This window comes from Calliphora vicina, chromosome 3, assembly GCF_958450345.1.
Source record: "Calliphora vicina chromosome 3, idCalVici1.1, whole genome shotgun sequence".
Taxonomy (NCBI): Eukaryota; Metazoa; Arthropoda; class Insecta; order Diptera; family Calliphoridae; genus Calliphora; species Calliphora vicina.
The window spans coordinates 90,237,405-90,263,939 of record NC_088782.1 but is presented as its reverse complement, the minus strand read 5'-3'; the positions used below and the strand labels follow the sequence as shown (position 1 = coordinate 90,263,939).

The window sequence follows — 26,535 nt, the reverse complement described above, 5'->3', positions numbered from 1 at the left end:
TTTCAGCAAGATCAGTGCTGTTAAAAATCACATAGCATATATTTCTTTTTTTTCATTTTCATTTGTTTATTGTATCTTCATTATTTAATGAACTAACAATAAGTGGTACAAATCTTATATCTAATAATTATTATTTAATAAGTCCAGCCAGTGCCGGACGAAAAATTTTGTATTCATGGTTGTTTTTGGTTAAATTGGCATTTATCCTTCTAGATTAGGTCTGCTGTGTCCCTCCTTCTTAATCGAGTGTGGCCACGGTTAACTAATATGTTGCGGGCCAATGGGTTTGGGTGAATTTCAAGCTATTTTAAATATTTTTCTGCATTCTTCGTGATCTCAGTTTTTACAAGGGGAACGTTTAGATCTTTGTGTATATTCCCATTTTTTATATGCATATATTTCTAATAATAAATATTTCTAAAAAAAATCAACACTTTATTCAAAATTTGTTTAATTATTCCACAAATAGATGGACTCAGTACCGCAATTCTGTAACTTTTTTTTAAGTATCGAAAAATATCGGTTGCTTTAACGAATTTAATATTCACTATTTGAAGTTAACGATATCTCTCGGTAATACATTTTAACGACGAATATAGTTAAAAATATAAATGTCAATATTTTTAAAATTAAAAATATTCACTATTTTTTCGTGTTTGCAGATAAATTCGTAGTCGTGTGAATAAATAATCGCATTTATATATAAAAATCAAGCATCAGCTCACCCAAATATGTTCGCGAAACCTACTGAAAAGAAAAGAACATAATCCATATGTCTATGCCACCACAAGTGATCATTGATTCAGAATTTAGATATGTGTTGTTATAAGGACAGTCGACAAATTCCAACAAATTTCCTTCTTAGAATACGGTCATGTATAAGTTTATACTCGTTTCACATCGCCAAATATGGTTTAAAATGCTCACTAGGAAATTTGAATATAGGGATAAACATTATACACTCCAGAAATGTGTTAAATATGGATATTATGCAACAAATAAAAGTTGCTCTTAAAATTCGAATACTATTTCCTAAAATTAATATAATTGGTCAATTCACAAGGTCATATTGTCCTAATATTTCACAGTGGTTTTTATTGCTTTTCAAAATTAACATAGTTGGTCAATTCACAATGTTCCTTATCATGTCATATTGTCATAATGTCCTAATATTTCACAGTGGTTTTTATTGCTTTTCAATCAAAAAATGTTCTAAAATAATACTATTATGTATGCTATGTTATCGTAACCAACCAGCAGAGACCTGCGCCGAATGCTTAAGAGTCGGTTAAGCCGAGCCGCAGAGTCGTGAGCAGCGTTGCCGCTTTGGTCCAATTGGACCAAAATTGGTAGTTTTAAGTTAATAAATTGACTTTTGGTAGTTTGGTTGGTTTGTTCCGATTTTTGTCGTATTTTGGTAAGTTTTTGAATAAGAATTTTTAAGAACAAAATAATAAAAATCATAACAAAAAAACTATGTTACTCCAAAATAATAAAATTATTTATGAAAAATTGAATATGAATACAGAATTATCTTAAATTTTTAGTTTAGTCAAGTAAATGTGTACGTATTTCGTAGAGTTCAGTTCAAAAAATTCCAAAGGGCTCGCAAGACTTTTATTTTCTTATAATTTTTTGTTTTGTTGCTTCAAGATTTCTTGAAAAATTTAATTTAAATATTCTAAATCTTCCAAATTATAACAACAATTTTTTAAATTGTGCGTAGTCATGTTAAAAGAAGTAATAAGTAATAGCCTGTGCTAGCAAATACATTTTTCTTTTAAAATTTCAATAATTTATTTTCGTGAGTGATTTAGAGAAGAAGCTATGACCAATAGAGTGACAGCCGAATTTTTTTTTTTAGATTTCAAAGAGTGCCGGGTGGAATATGGTGACACTAGGCCTAAATGTTAAGTGCTGAAAATTTGAGCCAAATCGGGCAACGATTTACGGACGCGCATCGAGGTCAAAGTTCAGATATATGCAAAATTTTACTGTTAATATGGAATAAATAGGTGAAACTCGTTAACTTTCTGCATTGTTTTCTAGAAATATGTAGATTTATTTATATTAATGAATATTACATTAAAAAAATAATTTTGGAAATTAACCCTGTATCTCCTTTGGTTCATAATGACCCAAAAACTGTATTATTGCAAATTTTTCAGCTTTTGAAAAAATTTTGCTACTAAATAAATACTTTTGCAATAGAATGCAAAATAATCGAAATATGTACGTAATTACCGTTGTAATGAGATATAAATGACAAAATTTGATTAAAAAATTTTAAAGTTATTACAAATTCGCCAGACCATTAATGTGCTTCAGGCCACTTGAACAAAAAATTTAGGAACAAAATTAAGATATTTCGAGAAAAATTAAAATAAAAGCTCATTTTTACTTAAAATATGTCCATATTTACTTGTTATGAGTTTTTGTCTTCGTAGGATACCGTTAACCTATTCGCAGGTATGGCCAAAAAAAATAATTTTTTTAACGGCTGTTTCAAAACTCCATTTTCAAATTTTTAAAAATTTTGTTAAACAAATTTCTGATTTTTTCGATCATCACATTGGGGTTTATTGAGATCAAAATAGGGAATAAAAATATGAAAAAATTATGTCAATACCTCTAACAGTTTTTCCGTACCTGTGATTTCAATTTTGCGTTTTTCAAGAAAAACTAATTTTTTGTCCATATTTAGGCGAATGAGTCCAATTTCCTTACTGTTATAAATTTAAAGTAAACCCTATTCATAATATTATAGTCCTTGTAATTTTAAATATGTTCTGAAAGTTTTACTAAAATCGGAAAACGATAACCTTTGAATCGCGAAGGTCAAATTTTTCAATATTTCGAATTTCTAATGAAAAGATAGCGAAATGTTATATATTTTTGTGCCGATTTTCATGAAACTTGAGGAAAATATATATTGGGGTCTAGCATTTACAACAACAGTGTAAGAATGGATTTAATCCTTTAAGAGCATTTGGGGTCAAAATGGCTGTGTTTTTCGTGATTTTAAAAGTTGAGGTTAATTTGGACCCCAAGTGCTGCTAAGGGTTAATTTCCATTTTTGTGCTGTTATTTTAAATTCCGGACTTTATGTTTTATTTTTTTTAAGTTGCTCATTCGCCTAAATATGGACAAATAATTAGTTTTTCTTGAAAATCGCAAAATTTAAATCGCAGGTACGGAAAAACTGTAAGAGGTATTGACATAATTTTTTCATATTTTTATTCCCTATTTTGATCTCAATAAACCCCAATGTGATGATCGAAAAAATCAGAAATTTGTTTAACAAAATTTTTAAAAATTTGAAAATGGAGTTTTGAAACAGCCGTTAAAAAAATTATTTTTTTTGGCCATACCTGCGAATAGGTTAACGGTATCCTACGAAGACAAAAACTCATAACAAGTAAATATGGACATATTTTAAGTAAAAATGAGCTTTTATTTTAATTTTTCTCGAAATATCTTAATTTTGTTCCTAAATTTTTTGTTCAAGTGGCCTGAAGCACATTAATGGTCTGGCGAATTTGTAATAACTTTAAAATTTTTTAATCAAATTTTGTCATTTATATCTCATTACAACGGTAATTACGTACATATTTCGATTCTTTTGCAAAAGTATTTATTTAGTAGCAAATTTTTTTCAAAAACTGAAAAATTTGCATTTTTCTCTAATTTTGGCGATAATACAGTTTTTGGGTCATTTTGAACCAAAGGAGATACAGGGTTAATTTCCAAAATTATTTTTTTAATGTAATATTCATTAATATAAATAAATCTACATATTTCTAGAAAACAATGCAGAAAGTTAACGAGTTTCACCTATTTATTCCATATTAACAGTAAAATTTTGCATATATCTGAACTTTGACCTCGATGCGCGTCCAGAAATCGTTTCCCGATTTGGCTCAAATTTTCAGCACTTAACATTTAGTCACAATATTCCACCCGGCCATCTTCAAAAGTTTAACAAAAATTTTTTTTCCATACAACTGATTGTCACATTATGTACCGATCGCCATGAAATTAGGACGCGTAATTTATTTCTGTATGAAACTAATTTGTGTTGAATTCTGTCGGGATACCAACACTTTTAGAGCTTAAAGTAATTTTTAGGTGTGGGCCCTATAAGGGAGCTTTGTTATAACAGCATTAATATTATTTTAATAGAATTTCTCAAATATTTAAAATTTGGTAGGTTGTGGTAGTTTTTGGTAGTTTTTAATCAGAAATTTGGTAGGAAAAATATTTTATGAGTGGCAACGCTGGTCGTGATATATTAAGACATTTGACTGATAAGAACCCATGTGAATTGACCAAATATATGTCCAAATTTATCATAAAAAGATAATTAATGCATGTTAATTTTTATATTTAAAACTCAAATCAGTCCGTATCTAACAAACACAAAATAGTTGACCAAGCGTACTTTCAAAGAACAACTTATTTCTAATATTTATGTTACAAAACTAACTCCTAAACAATTATCGTTATGGCTTAACTAGAACATTTTATTTGTCGTTAACCTACCGACAAATTTTGTTATCGTTATCTACCGACTATTTTTAACGAAAATAATCGGTAAAATTTAATTCGGAATATCTCTTAACGATATTGTTAACTAACGAATTTTGATTACTTAACGACAAAATTTTGTCGTTAAAAAGTTACAGAATTGCGGTACAGAAAGGCTTTTATGTTATACAATACAATAAATACTCAATTTTTTGTAATAAATTTCATATGCAAATTGAAAAAAAAATTCTTACTTAAATTATGGATAATAATTCTTAAGAAAATAACTATCAATTTTTAAGAAAATAACTATCAATAACCACAACCTAATATACAAATTAATATCTCAAAATAAGGGTAAAAAAGTCACCTATCAAACAAAAAAAAAAAACCGCATTAAAATTCCGCCTGTGTCAAAAGTTATAGAGTTTTGACCGCTATTTTTAATTTTGCCACACTGTGCGTCGCACGTTGGGTTCAAATGGTATAAAAGTGGCGATTAATTGAAATTTAGAAATAAAGTTTTTCTAATAAATTTTGGTATAGGGTAAAAGTAGATAAAATTCTACATCACTAGCTGTAAAAATAAATCAACTATGCTGTTTACTTTCTTTTCAGTGAGCGGTCAAAGTTAGAAAATTATTACTGTTTTTAAAAAAAGTGAAAAAATTGGAAATTTTTGAAAAAAGTCCAGACAATGCCCGGCCCTTTTTTTATTTTCATTTTTGTGTAAAAACTCTGATTGTCATTTGTTTAACAAGACCAGTAAATGATAACAACGATGAAGATAGTAATGATGATAATGATGAAGATAATGATTATAATGATGATGAAGATAATGATTAATATGAAGCTTATGATAATTGGGATATTTGTGGTGAATTTGAGAATGCAGTAAAACGAAACCAACGATTCCCACAAAACTTTTAATTTTAAATTTTTACATTTACTGCATTTAGTGAAAGAAAAACTGGATACAAATTTATACTAACAGGAATACATATTACATATTAACTTATTCTTTAAATTTATTTTGACTTTAAAGTTAAGCGAAAATTATATTTTTCCGAAACACAAAAAACGCCTAACAGGTAAAACATTTTTTTTTCCTGTATTTTTCGTATTTATGATTATTCATTACTAAAAATTTATAACATTCTCTTTTGTGACTTTTTTGAAAAAAATTTAAATTAAATTTATCTAATTAATATATACTAAATACATATAATAATATTATTATTTCAATTTTTTAATAGCACATTAAGTATGCTTTAATTTCCTTTAATTTTATTCATTAATTTGTCGTTTTCGATTCGAAAGTTACAGCATATATTGTGAACTAAGGTATTTAAAAAAAAAAAAATGCTGTGTTTTTATGAATTTATATTTATTCATTACCATGATACAACCATTAGAAGGTAGAATCACTAGGGAGAGAGTTAAAAATGCTATGCCTTGTTACGTCAAATAATAGAAAAACAAAAAAACAGAAATACGAAAATACGAATAATAACAAATGAAAATTGAGAAATATTTTGTTTATATTTGAAATACGAAAAAAAAACACGCATGTTTCTTCTTATATTTTGAAATTGAATTTTAATTATTTTTCAATTTATGTATGTAGTTAATTTTTGATGTTTTATTTCAATTTTACTTTTATTTTTTATTTTATATTAGTCTGACAATTCAAGGCATGAATAATTGAGAACATATTTTATAGTGATTCTACCTTTTATTGTTATATTATGTTCATTACTAAAAAATTATAATATTCTCTTTTGTGACTTTTTTGAAAAAATTTGTAAATTTATACAATTTTGTGTAAAACAAAAATTGGATTTTAAATTAAATTTATACATACAATAAATTTATAATTTGAATTTTTTAATAGCACATTAAGCATGCTTTAATTTCCAATTATATTCAACAATTTAAAGCTTTCCATTCCAAAGATACAGCATAAATTGTCAATAAAGGTCTTTTTTTCCAAAAAAACAATAAGCGCATTATTGTTAAAAGGGTTAAAAAAAATTGTTTAACCTTTTTTTCTAAATGCTGTGTTTTTATGTGCTTATATATAAAAAATATTACATTTTAAAACTATGACTACTATGAATTAATCGCCAAAGTTCAGATATATGCAAAATTGTATTATTTATATGAAATAAATAGGTGAAACTCGTTAATTTTCTGCATTGTTTTCTAGAAATATGTAGATTTATTTATATTAATGAATATTACATTAAAGAATTTTTTGGAAATTAACCCTGTTCTCCTTTTGGCCAAAATGACCCAAAAACTGTATTATCGCAAAAAATTCTGAAATTGGTTTAACAAAATTTTTAAAAATTTGAAAATGGAGATTCGAAACAGCCGTTAAAAAAATTTTTTTTTTGCCATATCTGCGAATAGGTTAACGGTATCCTACTCATACACAAGTAAATACGGATTATTTTAAATAAAAATTAGCTTTAATTTTAATTTTTCTCGAAATATGTTAATTTGTTTCCTAAATTTCTTGTTCAAGTGGCCTGAGACATGTTAATGGTCTGTCGAATTTGTAATAACTTTAAAATTTTTTAACCAAATTTTGTCACTTATATCTCATTACAACGATAATTACGTACACATTTCGATTCTTTTGCATTTAATTGCAAAAGTATTTATTTAGTAGCAAAATAAATAAATAATACATATTTCTAGAAAACAATGCAGAAAGTTAATGAGTTTCACCTATTTATTCTATATAAAGTAAAATTTTGCATATATCTGAACTTTGACCTCGATGCGCGTCCAGAAATCGTTGTCCGATTTGACTCAAATTTTCAGCACTTAACTTTTAGAGCTAGTGTCACAATATTCCAACCGGCACTATTTGAAATCTAAAAAAAATCTGCTGTCACTCTATTGTACATACATTAGAGTGTCCAAAAAAACCGTCAAATTTAAAAAAATCGGTTTCGGGTTTAACTCGTATTTCAAAAGTTTTTAAATTCTGCAATTTATAAATTTATCCGTAACAGTTACTAATTTTATAAATTTTTACTGTTTGTTGTCACATTAATTTAAGGAAATTTTTTTTTCCATTTTTAATTTATAAAAACCCTTTAATTAAAATAATTCTGAAGTATGGCTGGCTGTTGTTACTTGAACGAATACGACCACGATAACTTCTCCGATTCTAGATTTCTTAAAAAAATTCAGTTGGGGTCACCAAAGATTCCAGAGTTGTAAGCCCTTTACGCTTAATTAGCAAAATTATACTCATGTTTATTGATCCGAATGAACTGAAACTTGACATATAAATAGTCCTTGAGAAGAGCTACAAAAAACATTTGCTCGATTTTTTTTTCGTTTTTTAGATATGGCGGCCCAACGGAGGGGTGATTTTTTTATTAGTTAGTTTTTTGGGAACCGGTTAATTTAAAATATTGATTTTCGATTAACCGGTTTATCCGTTTTAAATGAATAGTGAAAAAAGTTGAGTCATTCACCCCCTAGGATTAAAGATATGTTAATAACATTTCCAAAAATATAAAATTTTTTTTGCCAAGCCTAGAAATGCTGCCCTTTTGTTTCCGATCGTAACATATAATATATCAGTGTTTATGGCTAGACGGCAGCTACATTTTACTTTTAGACGATTTTTTAATTCGACATCATATTCTATGCGAGACTTCTGACATCTCGGATCCTTCCCCAAAATCAGTAATTGTGGTTATTCAAGCCCAAAACTGTGGGAAGGCTGTGTTGTATTTAGTGTTTTATTGGGGCCTTATTTTCTAAACTCAGCTCAAGTGAAAGTTTATATGGAAAAACAAAACATTCATGGAAAATTAGTTTTCCATACAAATAAAAAATGTAATCAACGAAAGAATTTGTATGTGTTACTTTGCCTTTTCATGAAAACAAAATAATTTTTTTTTAATATTTTGTTTCTTGGTGCCGGGATTTACAAAATAAGCTCGGACCTTTGTTGGGTTTTCATTAAAAACTAGTTCAAAGATGGTTTTTTTATTTGTATGAAAAAAACTAAAGAAATATGAGGAAACTACTTCTTTTTCATAGTTCTAAACGACTTTAATTTTTGTAAAATATTTATTTTAAATATTCTTCTTGGTTGGGCTGATTTTTTCTTACCTTTTGTTTACTTTTAATAGTGAAAATTAAATGTCTTTTAAGAGGATCATTAAGTATGTCTTCGCAACTCCATCTAATCAACCGATTTGGATATTATTTCTCTAGCCAAATTTCAATTTAAAATTTTTGCAAGTTCCGAATTTTTAGCAAACTTTTGCACGTAATAGAAATGTGTTGAATCTTGAAATGTTTAGCAAAAGAAATAAATCTAGAAGTTTTAAAATTTTCTAACATTTCTTGTAAAAGTTTTACATGGACCCGTAGTCCATACATGAAACGACTGAACAATATGCAAACTAGCTTTTGCGGTTAGATTTTGTATTATAAATATCCCTGATTTTCTAAATAAAAAAAAATAAAAATTCAGCATTTAACAGTTTTGACGTTTTATTTAAGGATCCGCGCCTGGACTGTCACGTATAGAAATACGAAATTTATAATTTTATAAGGTGAGGTAATGCTGTCTAAATTTGTATGTAAAATGAAAGCCGAACAATATAATAATAAAGACCTTAATTAAAATCAATTTTTAAATTTATCAAAGGTTTCCTCTAAAACATAGTGTGTTTGTAAATTTGAAATATGTATAAACCATTTATAAGTTTAAACATATATTATGAATAAGATGCTAAGGTATTAACTGAAATATATTCTTACCACAGCTGGAATCATAATCTGGCAGATCAAAAGTGGTATCAAGAGATACAGATGGTTTCGATCGAGGCCTGCAAGGCCAATCATATAAAAAACAATTATTTTCATTGATGTCTCGGCAACGTGATCTTAACATAAGACCAGTTGATTTCACTACTGGATCCATTAGCTGCAGTATACGATCCTGTGTCATTTCCATTATAAAATTTATCGTTGGCAAATAGGTATTCTCTCTCCAATAGTCATTGCTAGTACACTAAAAATTAATAGAGTCGACACAATTTTTATACATATGTATATACTGTAACTTTATCAATTATTTATCAATGATTTGAAAAACAAATTTCATATGAAAATTCTGTTTACTAAATCCTTGATTAATTAAAAATTTCCTTATGAATAGGGACAATAATAAATAGACGAGATTTAATTATTTATATTACCAATGAAAGAACATCTCTAGACGGCTTTTTCAAAGCGAATTTCAAGTTGTTTTCACAATTTTTTAATAAAAATCGTCGAGGTATAAAACGATCTCCATAAAATATTGGTATGGGTTTATCTGGTGTATTGATTTTCTGAAAATGTAAAGAAAATATATTTATTAGTGTGGCCCGATAAAAATTAACTCAAAAGAAAAAACCACTGCTTTTAAAAGGTAAACACGTAACAATATACATAAATCTTCACCAATACCAAATACTTATAAAAAACTTATATTTACTCTTCAGAAGCTCCAAAAACCTTGCACACTTTAAAACTTTTTAACGTTTTTTCATATATTGCATGCAAAATGTGTATTCTTACATATTAAATATAACTTATGAATTCATCCATATACTGAAATAAAAAAAAAATTCAAAGGGGCCAACCAAGGTTTGTGGAGCTTCTGAAGAGTAAATATAAGCATTTTATATACGCACAGCCTAAAAAGTGAGTAAACACCACAAATTATTTGATATCCGCAACAACATCAAGGAACTGATTGAAATATTTGTATTAGGATTGTGTACGTGTAAATTGACGAAAATCTTCCTATATTTTATTAACGTAACTCATATAATAATTATATTTAAATGTTATTTAGCGACGTAAACAAAACTACTGTAAAGTGAACAAGTAAGAGTGCTATATTCGCTTATGCCGAATCTTATATACCCTTCACCTTTCTTATAATAATTGGTATATACATACATTCGAGTGTCCCAAACAATTTTTTTTTGGAATTTTGGAACGCATACCCTCGATTTTTTTTTTATATATATGTGGCATTTCATGTCAAGTGAACCAACTTTTGAAATCGATGTCTTCCGATCGGGATGAAATTTGCACCAAGGTTAGTTCTATTGGATAGTAACTCAGACACAATTTTTAAACAAGATCGGTCGAGAACTCAAAATTTATTTAAATAGTTTAGATAGCTCTTTCTTCAATCATTCGAAAAAAAATATTTAAAACAAAAATAAAAAATTTTTAATATTTTTTTTCCGAAATCAAAAACTTTTTTGACTTTTTTTTAAAATGGGCCCTTTTTTCTTAAAATAAAGCTTAGATATTTTCCTTGAACACCTATTTGGTCGCTTAGTGGGATGCGAGTGGGATATCTATCAAAATAAATATTTCATAACTCAAGAAATTCAATTTTTGAAATTTTTTTGCAAAATCGAAATTTTTTTCCAATATGGGCCCTTTTTTTTGCTCAAAAGAAAGCCTCGGTCCTTCCTTTAAGATATTTTTGGTCGCTTAGTGGGATGCGAGTGGGATATCTACCAAAATAAATATTTTGTAACTCAAGACATACAATTTTTGATTTTTTTGGCAAAATCAAAAACTTTTCTGACTTTCTTTTAAAATGGGCCCTTTTTGTATTTTTTTTTTTGCTATAAAGAAAGCTTAGGTCTATTCCTTTAAGATATTTTTAGTCGCTTAGTGGGATGCGAGTGGGATATATATCAAAATAAATGTTTTGTAACTCAAGACATACAATTTTTGTGTTAAAACATTTATTTTGATAGATATCCCACTCGTATCCCACTATTCGACCAAATAGGTCTTAAAGGTAAAGACCTAAGCTTTCTTTTGAGCAAAAAAACATTTTTAAAAAAAGGTCCCATATTGGAAAAAAATTTCGATTTTGCAAAAAAAAGTCAAAAATTGTAAGTCTTGAGTTAAAAAATATTTATTTTGATAGATATCCCACTCGCATCCCACTAAGCGACTAAAAATATCTTAAAGGAATGGACCTAAGCTTTCTTTTAACTAAAAAAAAATTTTAAAAAAGGGCCCATTTTGAAAAAAAAATCGTATTTGCAAAAAAAAAAAGTCAAAAATTGTAAGTCTTGAGTTAAAAATATTTATTTTGATAGATATCCCACTCGCATCCCACTAAACGACCAAAAGGGTCTCCAACGATAATATCTAAGCTTTTGTTTAAGCTAAAAAAAAAATTAAAAAAGGGTCCATTTTGAAAAAAAAGTCAACAAAGTTTTTGATTTTGCAAAAAAAGTCTGAAAATTTTATGTTTTGAGTTACAAAATATTTATTTTGATAGATATCCCGCTCGCATCCCACTAAGGTAATAAGTTACATGGATAAGAAAAAACCCCTGTTTGACCAAAATGTCAAAATTTGACCCCCTATAACTCAGAGAGTTCTCGACCGATCTTGTTGAAAAATTGTGTCTGAGTTTTTATCCAATAGAACTAACCTTGGTGCAAATTTCATTCCGATCGGAAGACATCGATTTCAAAAGTTGGTTCACTTGACATGAAATGCCCCATATATAAAACTATTGTTATCATGATTGCAATCCGTGCCGACTTACGATTTAGTTTTCAAGTGCATTTACAAGGGAAAAAAATAAAATTTTTTCAGTTTTTGTGTATGACCAAGGTATGACCAAAAAAAATTATTTTTTTAACGGCAGTTTCAAAACTTCATTTTCAAATTTTTAAAAATTTTGTTAAACAAATTTCAGAATTTTATAATCATCACATTGGGATTAATTGAGAAAATAATAGGGAATAAAAATATGAAAAACGTATGACAAAGGGTTAACGTTCTCCGCATTTAGTAAAACTCTCAGACTATATTTAAAATTACCTGGACTATAATATTCTGAATAGCTTTTACTTAAAAATCATAACAGTAAGGAAATTAGGCTCATTCGCCAAAATATGACTATAAAGATAATTTAATGATACAAATATAATAAGGAGAAACCAATTCAATTAACCATATATTATTTACAAAAATAAATTAAGAGCCTATGATTTTGGAGGCAGGTCTTTTATGCTTAAAATGGTGCAGTCGTATGATATGGAAGGTCAATTAAAATAATTTTAATTTATTCGTGTCTGATAGTTTCGATCTATTACTCAGGTCGTAAAATAGTAAAACTTTGCGATAGCTTTGTAATCACGTAAGCTAAATATAGGATTCTATGAAATAGGAACAGTGTCAAATTTAATATTATTTACTCTATTTTTTATTATTTATTCTATGAAATAGGAACAGTGTCAAATTTAATATTATTTACAGTTCCTCTGTTTTGGAATTCGTTTACTTACCAAAATAAATGGATATTAGAATATGATTTCATTATTTGTATTTTTTAAAAACACATGATGTCATATGATTGTGAAAATATTATTTTAGCATTAAATTTCAGCACCCTTCTAACATCAACTAGTCATGTCCTTTTGATCTCGAGCTCTTATACACTCAGTTTTAGGCACACCACCACAATTATTTGATTTCCTTTTCATAGAGAATATCCGCAAGATTTTAAATTGGTAAGGAAATAAATAAAAAATCTTAAAATTGTCTTGGTTTTCGAAAAATTCACCATATTGAACAGAAAATGCATTATTCGTTAATTCTTTTATCCTTTGTAGATTTCATATGCTTGAATTTATTAATATTAACAGCAAATTACTGCATTGTAACAGTAATATAGTTTTTAGCAATTTTTTATAATTTTTTTTTTTCAAATTTTTAAAAATCAAGTCACCTTTCTTAGAGTTGCATTTTTTTGCTCGCACAATTTTAACACTGTTTTTACTAAAAATTTTATAATTTCCTTACGTAAAAAAATATTGGACAAAATGTCATACAATAATTGCCTATTTTTTTTTTTTTTTAGAATTTAAATTTGGTTGGCGGAGTTGAAAAACTCTCAAATTGCCAGGTTATCCCACGTTGATTTGTAGTTCCCAGTCGACCTATATCTTCATATAGGAAGCTGGAACTTTAAATCATTTATTAAAAAGTTAGGTTATGAAAACCAAAAACGATTGCATGTGGACAATGTAAACTTCGAGAAACTGTAACGCGGTACAGTTAGACGACGCCAAACATTATCCAATGCGAGAGTGAGCCGCAAAACTCTCGAAGGCAGCGAAAAAGGGACGGCCTGATTGCCCTTAAGCGATAATGACAATGACGCGCGAGCTCTTTCTCCACCCAGAGCTGAATTACGACTGCAATAATTGCCTATGATCAATAAGAATATAAATACAGCAGATGTGGACAATTGGATACCTTTTTGAGAAAAATCAGTGCTGTTGAAAATCACTGCATGCATGTATATTTCCTATTTTCAGCGTATAGCATCCTAAATATCCCACCCGGCCTGAGTTTCGAAAATAAAGATTATTCACTAAAATCAAGAAATTTCGAAATAAAAATGTTCGAGAAAACATCGAAAATTTAAAAAAAAAATGTAATCCTCAATAATTTGCCGATAATAAATAAATCAAAAGTGTGAAAAAATTAATTAAAAAAGTGAATAAATATAAACAAATATAAAATGAAAATAAATTACATTAAACGGTAAGAAAACGGACAGAAATAATAGAATTTAATTTATGTACCATAATTTTAAGTCTATTTTTAAATTGATAAATATTAATATATAAATATTTTTCGAATAATTTAATTAGATGTTTTTAAGAACAAATTTGCCCTGGAAGACGATGATTTTTATAAAATAACTCAAAAGCATTTCCAGTACGCCCATGACAGCCTGACAAAATGTTCCAAATACGCTTCCAAAAAAACAAAACCTAACAACGAGCAGCTACCAACTTAATCGTTTACTATTTATAAATAAATAATGTTAAACTAACTGTATTTACTGTCTGTATTTACTGTCTGTATTTACTGTCTGTCTGTCTGTCTGTCTGTCTGTCTGTCTGTCTGTCTGTCTGTCTGTCTGTCTGTCTGTCTGTCTGTCTGTCTGTCTGTCTGTCTGTCTGTCTGTCTGTCTGTCTGTCTGTCTGTCTGTCTGTCTGTCTGTCTGTCTGTCTGTCTGTCTGTCTGTCTGTCTGTCTGTCTGTCTGTCTGTCTGTCTGTCTGTCTGTCTGTCTGTCTGTCTGTCTGTCTGTCTGTCTGTCTGTCTGTCTGTCTGTCTGTCTGTCTGTCTGTCTGTCTGTCTGTCTGTCTGTCTGTCTGTCTGTCTGTCTGTCTGTCTGTCTGTCTGTCTGTCTGTCTGTCTGTCTGTCTGTCTGTCTGTCTGTCTGTCTGTCTGTCTGTCTGTCTGTCTGTCTGTCTGTCTGTCTGTCTGTCTGTCTGTCTGTCTGTCTGTCTGTCTGTCTGTCTGTCTGTCTGTCTGTCTGTCTGTCTGTCTGTCTGTCTGTCTGTCTGTCTGTCTGTCTGTCTGTCTGTCTGTCTGTCTGTCTGTCTGTCTGTCTGTCTGTCTGTCTGTCTGTCTGTCTGTCTGTCTGTCTGTCTGTCTGTCTGTCTGTCTGTCTGTCTGTCTGTCTGTCTGTCTGTCTGTCTGTCTGTCTGTCTGTCTGTCTGTCTGTCTGTCTGTCTGTCTGTCTGTCTGTCTGTCTTGACGGATAAAAGCTTTTTAAGGACCGCACTGTTTTCCATTTTTAAATTATTTTGCGATTTCATGTTTTTATATTTTTATTTTTTTTAATTATTTTTCTTTTGGTATTTAAAACTCGATTCAATCGATTCAAAATATTTATTTTGTATTCTTTTAATATATGTACTCGATTTGAATGTAGACGTACACATACATAATAATGATTGTGTAGAACATAAATTTGAATTATTAAAATCAAAATTGCGTACCATAGATAATAGTCCTAGAGCGGAAACTCTCCTGTCAAAGACCTAACTCAGTTGTTAGAAACCTAAGTGGTGAGAATGTATTAGTAGAAAAAACTATTTGAAAACAAAAACAACTCACGTATGTGTGATTATTTTGAGTAATTTTTTTGTTTGAGTTTTTTCTAGTTTCCGCTCTATGTTTCTATATGGCTCTAATAGACACACATACTGATCATGCTCATGCAATAAGGATGTGTTGGTAAATTTGAATTTTTTGTTTTGAAAAATCAAATAAGTTTTGATTTTGAAATGAATTCCTACTGCTGGCAGTTGTTTAAATAAACAATAAGATGAATTTTTTTAATTTTTCTGAAATATTTTGTTTTAAATTTGACGTTTTAGTTATTGAAGAAAATAAAATAAAAGAAACATAAAATATTTTTTGAAAACAAGAAAACATTTTCAATGATGGTTAATAGGTGTGTAGTAAAATATCAATCACACACGTATACGAAGGGTTCATCGGCAGTAGCTGTCAGCAGTATGTGTCTATGGGTCCCTTAATAGTTCTTAAATCAATGGCATTGCAATTGTTGCCATTCTTTGTTTTCATATGCCGAAATTCCTAAAACGTAGAAAAGATGTAGTTTTTTGTACGTATTTAAGTAACATATACATACATAGATAGGGCTATACAAATATGTAGCTTTTTAGGGTTGGGGGCCTATGTCCGCTTAAATGATCCAAATTTTATTTGACACGCTTATGACTTATGTTCTCTATTTTTGGATCATATATAAATTTGTTTTTTATATAACGTCAAAAGTTATATGTATTCAAACTTAAAAAAAGTAAAAAAGTCGTTTTTTCGCCATTTTTTACGAAAAAAGTACTTACATTAATTTTAAATTATACAGAACATAAGACAATCACCCTTATAGTGGTTGGCGTAAACGTCTTACGCCTACGACTGTTTCGTACTAGATTAAAGATAAAATGCAAACTGTTTCTTTAATCTAGTACGCAACTGTCGTAGGCGTATGACGTTTACGCCAACTACGATAAGGGTGATTGATAAATAATGTATTTATATTTTTCTGAAAGATAACATCTCGGGAAATATTATAATATCAAAATTCGTATTAGTGCGTGGTCCAGAGCCTTCCAAATTAGACTTATTTTTTATGTAAATTTCAACTTTAGACAACATGTTCTCTACTCGCATAGCTGTTTTCAAAAAATTAAGACCTGTTTTGAATGTCCCAATATGTTCTTCAATATTGTGCAAGGGGATTTCATAGCCCCGAACTTGGTGCCTTCAATATCCAAAAATCAAAAAATCCCAATTTTGGGATTTTTGAAATTTCTTTTGGGAATTGTGGGATTGTCATTAACAATTCAGAAATATCTTTTTCACTTTTGGATTTTTATCAAAAGTTTCTCTATGAGTGAAAAATTTCATTAAAAACGATTCATAAACAAAACTTTTATTGCTTTTTAAAAACTAAATTTTTTAAAAAAAGGCAGATGCCATTTTTTATTCCCATTAAAAATTTTGTACATTTTTGAAAAGTGAACATAATTTCTTAACGTTGATATATAATAGTTGTGTTCGCGTACTTGATAATTTGTAATAATTTGTACAAATTATCACTGGATGTTACGGGATTCCGTTCGTTTACTTTTAAAAACTTGTAACGAGAGAGCAAGAGAGTGTTAAAAGTGACAGTTCGAAGAAAGAGAAGATGATATTTTTTACTGGACATTTTTTATCCAGTAAAAAATATCAACATAAAAAAACGTTTAAGACATATGGTTGCAAATGCAAACAAAACTAAAAGTTGAAAATTAATACAATTTACAAGTTTTGCAAAGAAAAGAAGTAAAATAGTACAAAACAAACGTTTTAAATTGATTTATAATAAAATACAACTCATTTTTACAAATTGTTGTTCGCGTACTTTTTTTTTGTTACTTTTCAGATTGAGAGTAATTTATTTTTACTCTCTAAAATAAAGTTACTGGATATTTTTTACTAAAGGGGATTTGAAGTTTATATCTAAAACAAAGCTACCATATTCAATAACTTAATCCGATTTTTGCCTTTATTGAAGTATAGTTACTTCAAATATAAATAAAATAAAAAAATATTTTATTCAAAATATTATTGTGCGTTTATCCAAGGCATTGAGCAGCAACACAAATCTGGCCAAGGTTTTCATTTCCTGAGTATCGTTAGCATAAGGATTTAGTTTATGCTTGATTGTGGTTATATCTGCAACTAAATCACAAAGCTGTTTGCCGGCACAAACCTCTTGCACCTCCACGAATAAGAGAACAATTTTACGAATGTACAACCGTTTGTGTAATCTCTTAATAAGATTTGAGAGACAATTTCATTGGGACAACTGTCAGATACTTGGTATGATGAATAATACAGTGGAATATTTGACGATATTCCACTATATCATTCAAGAGCTGGCTCTGTTGTGGTTTTATCTTCTTATCCGCCACCAAAGATTCTAAAATAAACTGCAAATTCTCCGGCAATGCAATGGAATTGTCCCTTTACGCCGCGCTTTATCTTAATAAACTACCACAGCCCTGCACACTATCAGCTTTTTCACGCTCTATAGTTGTCAATATAAACTCCAGGAACTTGCCATAATCACGAACATCCCGAGCAATAAATGACAAACGGCATAATTGGTAACACGTTCTTCATAGCGTCTCTCGCCCAGCAAATAAGGCCTTGAAAATAGGGATAAAAGTCTTCTCTCAAATCTCTAGCCAATACATAAAGTAGTTAGTAAAGACTGCTGTAGCACGTTTGTAGCACAGGCTAGTTTTGTAAAAGAAAGTCGACCACAAAATCCTTTTGATGCAACACTTGGGGCAACGTTAGAATTCCTCTGATAAATTTAAAAACATCCCTTTTATTAAAGTCTGATTGAAAAAGGTATCACTATCTTCGGGCAGCTTTTAATTGTCATGGCCTATGTGATATAAAGATACACGTCTTAGATTAATCCGTTTTTTATTTATTTTAAATATAAATTACAGTATTGTGAACTGTTATATAATACACATATTTCATGGAAAATTTCTCGGAGTATTATATCCTTTTTCTAAATGTGGCAACGTTTCACTGAATATTTACAAATAAAATAAACTTCAAAAATCCCATTTCTTGTCAAAACAAGTAAGAAAGTATGGTCGGTCAAGCCCGAAAAGAGCAAAAAAAATTTTTCTTTTAAAATTTCAATAATTTATATTTTTGAGTGATTTTCGGAAGTGGGGTTATATGGGGGCTATGACCAATTATGGACCGATCACCATGAAATTAGGTCGTGTGATTTATGTCTATATTAAAGTTAACTATGTTGAATTTTGTGTGTTTACCAACATTTTTAAGCGATTTATGCACGTTAAAGTGATTTTCGGAAGCGGGTCTATATGGGAGCTATGACTAATTATGGACCGATCGTAACAAAATTTGGTGACATGAATTTTGTTTATATAAAACTTATTTCGAGCGGAATTTGTGGAGATACATACACAAATTAAACATTTATGACCGATAAAGTCCAATTTCGGGAGGACATTTGTATGGGGGCTAGGTGAAATAGTGGACCGATTTCAGCCAGTTTCAATAGGCTTGGTCCTTGAGCCGAAAAAATAATATGTATCAAATTTCATCGAAATATCTTCAAAATTGCGACCTGTACTCTGCGCACAAGGTTTACATGGACAGCCAGCCAACCAGACGGACGGACATCGCTTAATCGACTCAGAAAGTGATTCTAAGTCGATCGGTATACTTTAAGGTGGGTGTTAGACTAATATTTTTGGGCGTTACAAACATCTGCACAAACGCATAATACCCTCCCCACTATGGTGGTGTAGGGTATAATAAATTTGTATACCCTACACCACCATAGTGGGGTGTCTGAGTCGATTAAACGATGTCCGTCCGTCTGGTTGGCTGGCTGGCTGTCCATGTAAACCTTGTGCGCAGAGTACAGGTCGCAATTTTGAAGATATTTTGATCAAATTTGGTACATATTACTTTTTCGGCCCAAGGACCAAGCCTATTGAAACTGGCTGAAATCGGTTCATTATTTCACCTAGCCCCCATACAAATGTCCCCTCGAAATTGGACTTTATCGGTCATAAATGTTTAATTTATCTATGAATCTACACAAATTTCGCTCCAAATAAGTTTTATATAAACTAAATTCATGTCACCAAATTTTGTTACTATCGGTCCATAATTAGTCATAGCTCCCATATAGACCCGCTTCCGAAAATCGCTTTAACGTGCATAAATCGCTTAAAAATGTTGGTATACACACAAAATTCAACATAGTTAAATTTAATATAGACATAAATCACACGACCTAATTTCAACGTGATCGGTCCATAATTGGTCATAGCTCCCATATAAGGCCCACTTCCGAAAATCACTCATGAATATAAATTATTGATATTTTAAAAGAAAAATATTTTTACTCATTTACTTGGTGTAGGGTATTATATGGTCGGGCTTGACCGACCATACTTTCTTACTTGTTGTTCAGAAATATGATCACAGATCGAGCTCCTTTTCTTAATTAAACGCTTATTGGCCTAGTTATTAGCAAATTTAGTTATTTTGAGTTTTTATATAAACAAATCGATTTTTGGCCAGAAATATGAGTGATCACAGACAGATATTTTGTTTTAAATAAGCAATTGGTTATACAAAAAATAACTGGAAAAAATAGGTCCCGTAATAACAATTATAAATAACTCAAAAAAATTTTAGTCTATGATAACCATTATGAAAAATTTTAATTTTATTAGGTCTTTGATAACCATTATGAAAGATTTTTATTTTTTTTTTTGGTCTTCAATAACCATTATTAATGATTTTTATTTTTTTGGTCTTTGATAACCATTATAAAATAATTTTATTTTTTGATTAAACTACATATATTGGTCAAGTTACTAGCGAATTTAGATATTTTGGGTTTTTATATAAAAAATCGGTTTTTGGTCAGAAATATGAGTGATCAAGTTCCTTTTCTTGATTAAACGTTTATTGGCCAAGTTAATAGCGAATTTAGATATTTTGAGTTTTATATAAAAAAAATCGATTTTTGGTCAGAAAAGTGATCACAGATCGAGCACCTTTTCGTGATTAAACGTTATTAGCGAATTTAGATATTTTGAGTTTTTATATAAAAAATTTATTTTTGGACGACCGTTTTGGACGACCGCCATCACGTTCAACTCCACTTTAATCTAAGCTAATATTTTCATTATTAATTGCGATTGTGCTAATATTTCGCCAGCATATGTTCACTAGGGTGTCCCCAGTTTGGTGGACATTGTAAAAAAATCATCCTGAAAAAATTTTAGGTAAATCCGTTGGGTTTAAGACGTGCCCGCAAGCCCTCTGAAGTTTTGAAAAAATGCATTTTTTTCAGTTTTTGTAAAAATTAAGGTGTCTCAGGCAACTAGAACCAGAAATGAAGGAACAAAATTAACATATTTTGATAAATATTAAAACAAAAGCTCATTTTTACTTAAAATATTTTTACTTTTGTCTTCGTAGGATACCGTTAACCTATTCGCAGATATGACCAAAAAAATTAAAAATGTTTTAACGGCAGTTTCAAAACTCCATTTTCAAATTTTTAAAAATTTTGTTAAACAAATTTCAGACATTTTTTATCATCTCATTGGGATTTATTGAGAACATAATAGGGAATTAAAATATGAAATTATGAAAATATCTCTTATAGTTTTTCCGTGCCTGCGATTTAAATTTTCGAGAAAAACCAATTATATGTCCATTTTTTGGCGAATGTGCTCTATGTTATAAATTTTAAGTAAAACCTATTCAGAATATTATTATAAATAATTCTAAATGGACTCTGAAAGTTTTATTAAAATTGGAAAACGTTAAACCTTAAATCGTGAAGGTCAAAAATTAAATTGTTCAATATTTGGAATTTCTAATTTAAAGATAGCGGAATGTTATTTATTTTTGCGCCGATTTTGATGAAACTTAAGAGAATTATAACATGAAGTCTAGTATTTATAATAACAGCACAAAAATGGAAATTAACCCTTAATGGCACTTGTGGTTAAAATAACCCCACTATTGAAATTGATAATGTTTTTTATGATTTTAAAAGTTTTTAACCCCAAGTGCCGTTTAAGGGTTAATTTCCATTTTTGTTCTATTATTATAAATACTAGATTTCATTTTATATTTTTCTTATGTTTAATCAAAATCGGCTCAAAAATATATCATATTTCGCTATATTTCCATTAGAAATTCCAAATATTGAAAAATTTTATCTTTGACCTTCACGATTTAAGGGTTAGCGTTTTCCGATTTTAGTAAAACTTTCAGACTATATTTAAAATTACCTGGACTATAATATTCTGAACAGATTTTACTTAAAATTCATAACAGTAAGGAAATAGAGCTCATTCGCCAAAATATGGCCAAAAAATGAGTTTTTCTCGAAAATTTCAAAATTTAAATCGCAGATACGGAAAAACTATAAGAGATATTTTCATAAATTTTTCATATTTTTATTCCCTATTCTATTTTCAATAAATCCCAATGAGATTATTAAAAAATTCTGAAATTTGTTTAACTAAATTTTTAAAAAATTTTTAATTTTTTTGGTCATATCTGCGAATAGGTTAACGGTATTCTACGAAGACAAAAACTCATATACAAGTAAATATGGATATATTTTAAGTAAAAATGAGCTTTTATTTTAATATTTAGCAAAATATGTTAATTTTTTCCTACATTTCTTGTTCTAGTTGCCTGAGACACGTAAATGGCCTGGCGTATTTTTAATAACTTTAACATTTTTTTTTACCAATTTATATTTTTTATATCTCATTAGATCGACAATTACGTACACATTTCGATTCTTTAATTACAAAAGTAATTTTTGAATGGCAAAATTTTTACAAAAACTGAAAAAAATGCATTTTTCCCCTTGTAAATATATCTCAAAACTTCAGAGGGCTTGCGGCACGTCTTAACCCCAACCGATTTACCTAAAATTTTTTCAGGATGATTGTTTTACTAATGTTCACCAAACTGGGGGGTGAGAATGGGCAAAATCCATGTTTCGTTTATTAAGGGCCACCCTAATGTTCACACCACGGCCGCCCGTGAATTACTTGTTTTAGAATTGTAACTTCTTGATGTGATATTTATATATTTATAGAAGGAGCTATCGTACCACGCACTAGTTATTTATCTTTAGTTATTTGTCGAATTTCAGAAACAATACAATTTTTGTAAGTCATTATTACTTATTTAAATTTGGAATTATGAACAATTTTAAGCAATTTAATAAATTTAAATATATGTATGTACTATATATGGGGGTTTTCATGTCAAGTGAACCAACTTTTGAAATCGATGACATCCGATCGGGATGAAATTTGCACAAAGATTTCAACAAGATCAGTGGAGAACTCTCTGAGTCAAAATTTTACATTTTGGCCAAGCATTTGTTTTATCTCATCCATGTAACTTATTACCTATTGTTCTCAGCAAAATGTGTCCCAAATAGTTTAGACAGCTATTTCTTCAATCTTTCGACCTATTGGTCGCTTAGTGTAATGCAAGTTGATTATCTATCAAAATAAACTCAAAACATATAATTTTTTACTTTTTTTGCAAAATCAAAAACTTTGTTAACGTTTTTTTTTTCAAAATGGACTAATTTTTTAATTTTTTTTTGCTCAAAAAAAAGCTTAGACATTTTCCTTGATGACCTTTTTGATCAAAATAAATATTTTCTAACTCTATCAAAATAAATTTTTTTTTTAACTCAAGACATAAAATTTTTTACTTTTTTTTTGGCAAAATCGAACTTTTTTTCCAAAATGTGCCCTTTTTTCTAATTTTTTTGCTCAAAAGAAAGCTTAGGCATATTCCTTTAAGAGCTTTTTGGTCTCAAAATGACTGTGTGATTTTAAAAGTTGAGGGTCATTTAAACCCCAAGTGCTATTAAGGATTAATTTCCATTTTTGTGCTATTATTGTAAATGCTGAACTTTTTCTCAAGTTTCATTAAAATCGGTATTAAAAAATATATAACATTTCGCTATCTTTCCATTAGAAATTCGAAAAATAGAAAAATTTAACAATTGACCTTCACGATATTATTAAAACTTTCAGACTATATTAAAAATTATATGCACTATAATACTCTGAATAGGTTTTACTTAAAATTCAAAACTGTATGGAAATTGGGCTCATTCGCCAAAATATGGCCAAAAAATTATTCAAAAAAAATCGCAAAATTTAAATCGCAGAGGTATTGACATAATTTTTTTATATTTTTATTATCTATTATATTTTTATAATAAATCTCAATGATCAATAAAATCTGAAATTTGTTTAACAAAATTTTGAAAAATTTTTAAAATGGAGTTTTGACACTGCCGGTAAAAAAATTAAATCCTACGAAGACAAAAACTCATATACAAGTAAATACGGATATATGTTAAGTAAAAATTACATTTTATTTTAATATTTCTCAAAATATGTTAATTTTTTTCCTAAATTTCTTGTGCAAGTGGCCTGAGACAAGTTAATGGTCTGGGGAATTTTTAATAACTTTAACTTTTTTAACCAATTTTTGTCATTTATATCACATTAGATTTCGATTATTTTGCTTTCAATTGCAAAAGTAATTATTTAGTGGCAAAATTTATACGAAATGTGAAAAATTTGATTGCAGCTTGTTAAGGAGTTTCACAAAATTTATTTAATATAAATAGTAAAATTTTGCATATATCTGACCTTTGACATCGATGCGCGTCCGGAAATCATTGTCCGATTTGGCACAAATTTTCAGCATTTCACTTTTAGACCTAGTGTCAGAATATTCAGGACGGCACCCTTCAAAATACGAACAATATTTTTTTTCTATACAACTGATTGTATATATATTAGAGTGCTCCAAAAAAATAAAATTGCGAATTATGAACGATCGCCCCCACCCACTCTAGAATTGTTATGTATGTATTGTAGAAACACGTTGTGTAAAATATTAGGATGATAGGATAAAACTGGTGGCGCAACGACGCAGAAGTTTTTAGGTGCATTTACAAGGGGAAAAAACTTTTTTCAAAAAAGGCAATTTTTTCAGTTTTTGTAAAAAATTGCCATTACTTTTGCAAAAAGAAAGAATCGTAATGTGTACTTAAGAATCGTAATGTGTACGTAATTGTTATTCTAATAAGATATAAAACACAAAAATTGGTTAAAAAATGTTAAAGTTATTAAAAAATCGCCAGGCTATTATCTTATCTCAGGCCACTATAACATGAAATGTAGGAACAAAATTTAAATATGGATATATTTAAAGTAAAATTGAGCTTTTATTTTAATATTTCTCAAAATATGTTAATTTTGTTTCTACATTTCTTGTTGCCTGAGACACGTTAATGGCCTGGCGAATTTTTAATAATTTTAAAATTCTTTTTCTGTTCATTAGAACGATAATTACGTACACATTTCTATTCTTTTAAATTAAATTGCAAAAGTAATTTTTTAATAGCAACATTTTTACAAAAAATGCATCTCAAAACTGCAGAGGGCTTGCGGCACGTCTTAACCCCAGTCGATTTACCTAAAATTTGTCAGGATGTTTTTTTACTAATGGCCCTTAACAAACTTTCGTTTATTAAGGGCCACCCTAAGGTATATATAAACTTGCCACTAATGATGAAGGGTGTAAAACCACCCTAATGTACATATCATATCTAGTGGCTAATAGAAATAGAAACAAAAATAAAAAGTAATCAAACACATGTGCATACAACTTTTTTTAATCGTTGTACATAGTAACCGCAGATGCAAGGTTGAATCTTAGTTACGGACGAATACACTACAGATACTATTGCACTTTTCAATGCCGACGAAGCCAACTACAGACCTTTTTGATTTTTGTAATGGATCGCATTGATATAATTTAATTATTATTAATAATAAATCTATTAATTCATTGGCATTTTAATTTCAGTTTAGAACGCACTGTACATCAGTATAGTTGTGAGTTTTGTAAATTAATTTTATTATTCGCAATAGAATACATAACACGGATTAGAGTAATTACTTAATTCACTACTCCTAATATGGTTGGGATTTTTTAGATCAGCAGTTAAAGAATCCTGCACAGGGATAACTCAATCGCAAGATCTACTGGCCTACTAAGTCCCAACATATTGAGAGTACAACACATTAGACGACAAATGTCATCGATAGATTGTGTGAATGATTTCAGATCAATTGTGTGGTGAAAAACAGATAACGTGTCTCTGCGCTAAATTGGAATTTTCATGTGGCATTTGCTTTCGGATTTTTTGTTTAATTTTAAAATTTGCTAATGCCCTTTTAAATTTCAAATAAAAGCACTATACTAAAATACGTTCTGCAATACAATTGGTACATAAACATGTACGTACATACATATGTTCTTACCTCGGTAACTTCGTTCTCTAATTGATTTGCTTTTTTCTTTAATGAAATCATTGTGTTCTTGTGAGTAGATTCACGCTTTAAACTATCGCACATAATGAAAGCACATCAACAAATGGTTTCAACTTAAAAAAACAAATTAAAACATATTATGACTCGAAAAAAAGAATTATTGAATTTGATCAGATAAACACAACATTAGCACATTATTTTTTAAAAAATTATTGTAACTCCACCGTTATATAGAATAAAAACAAAAGAAGAAAAGCAAAAGAAACAATGTATGTAATACATTGTAAATGTTATACACTCAACAAAATAAATGCGTAATTACTATTAAAATATTTTAATTTAATATTGACTACACGCAAAAATGTGTAATTATAATTATTAGCTTTTATTGATTTCAATTCATAATACATATGTATTTAGAAATAATTTGTTAAATCATATGACTTTTTCATAAACTGCCTGCCTGTTTCTTGTAATGAAATGTTTGAAATATTTTTTGGAATTTTTATTACCAATTCTAGGTATAAAATTTGTATAAAACAAAGGACATTTATGAAATTTTATTGTGGGAAACAACTTTTTTAAAATTAAATAATTGCAATATTAAATTTTGCAGGCATA

At 28.9% G+C, this 26,535-nt stretch overlaps 1 protein-coding gene across 1 annotated transcript in view; it reads right to left on the bottom strand.

The window, feature by feature from the left end:
• cort (cortex) overlaps positions 1-25,998 on the bottom strand; it is a 31,650-nt gene extending 5,652 nt beyond the window's left edge. The window contains exons 1-3 of the mRNA XM_065506417.1: positions 25,906-25,998; positions 9,768-9,902; positions 9,328-9,580 (exon numbers count right to left, since the gene is read on the bottom strand). Of these exons, the coding sequence (XP_065362489.1) occupies positions 9,328-9,580; positions 9,768-9,902; positions 25,906-25,998 (481 nt within the window). The remainder of the gene's footprint in view (positions 1-9,327; positions 9,581-9,767; positions 9,903-25,905) is intronic.
• Between the last annotated feature and the right edge of the window lie 537 nt (positions 25,999-26,535).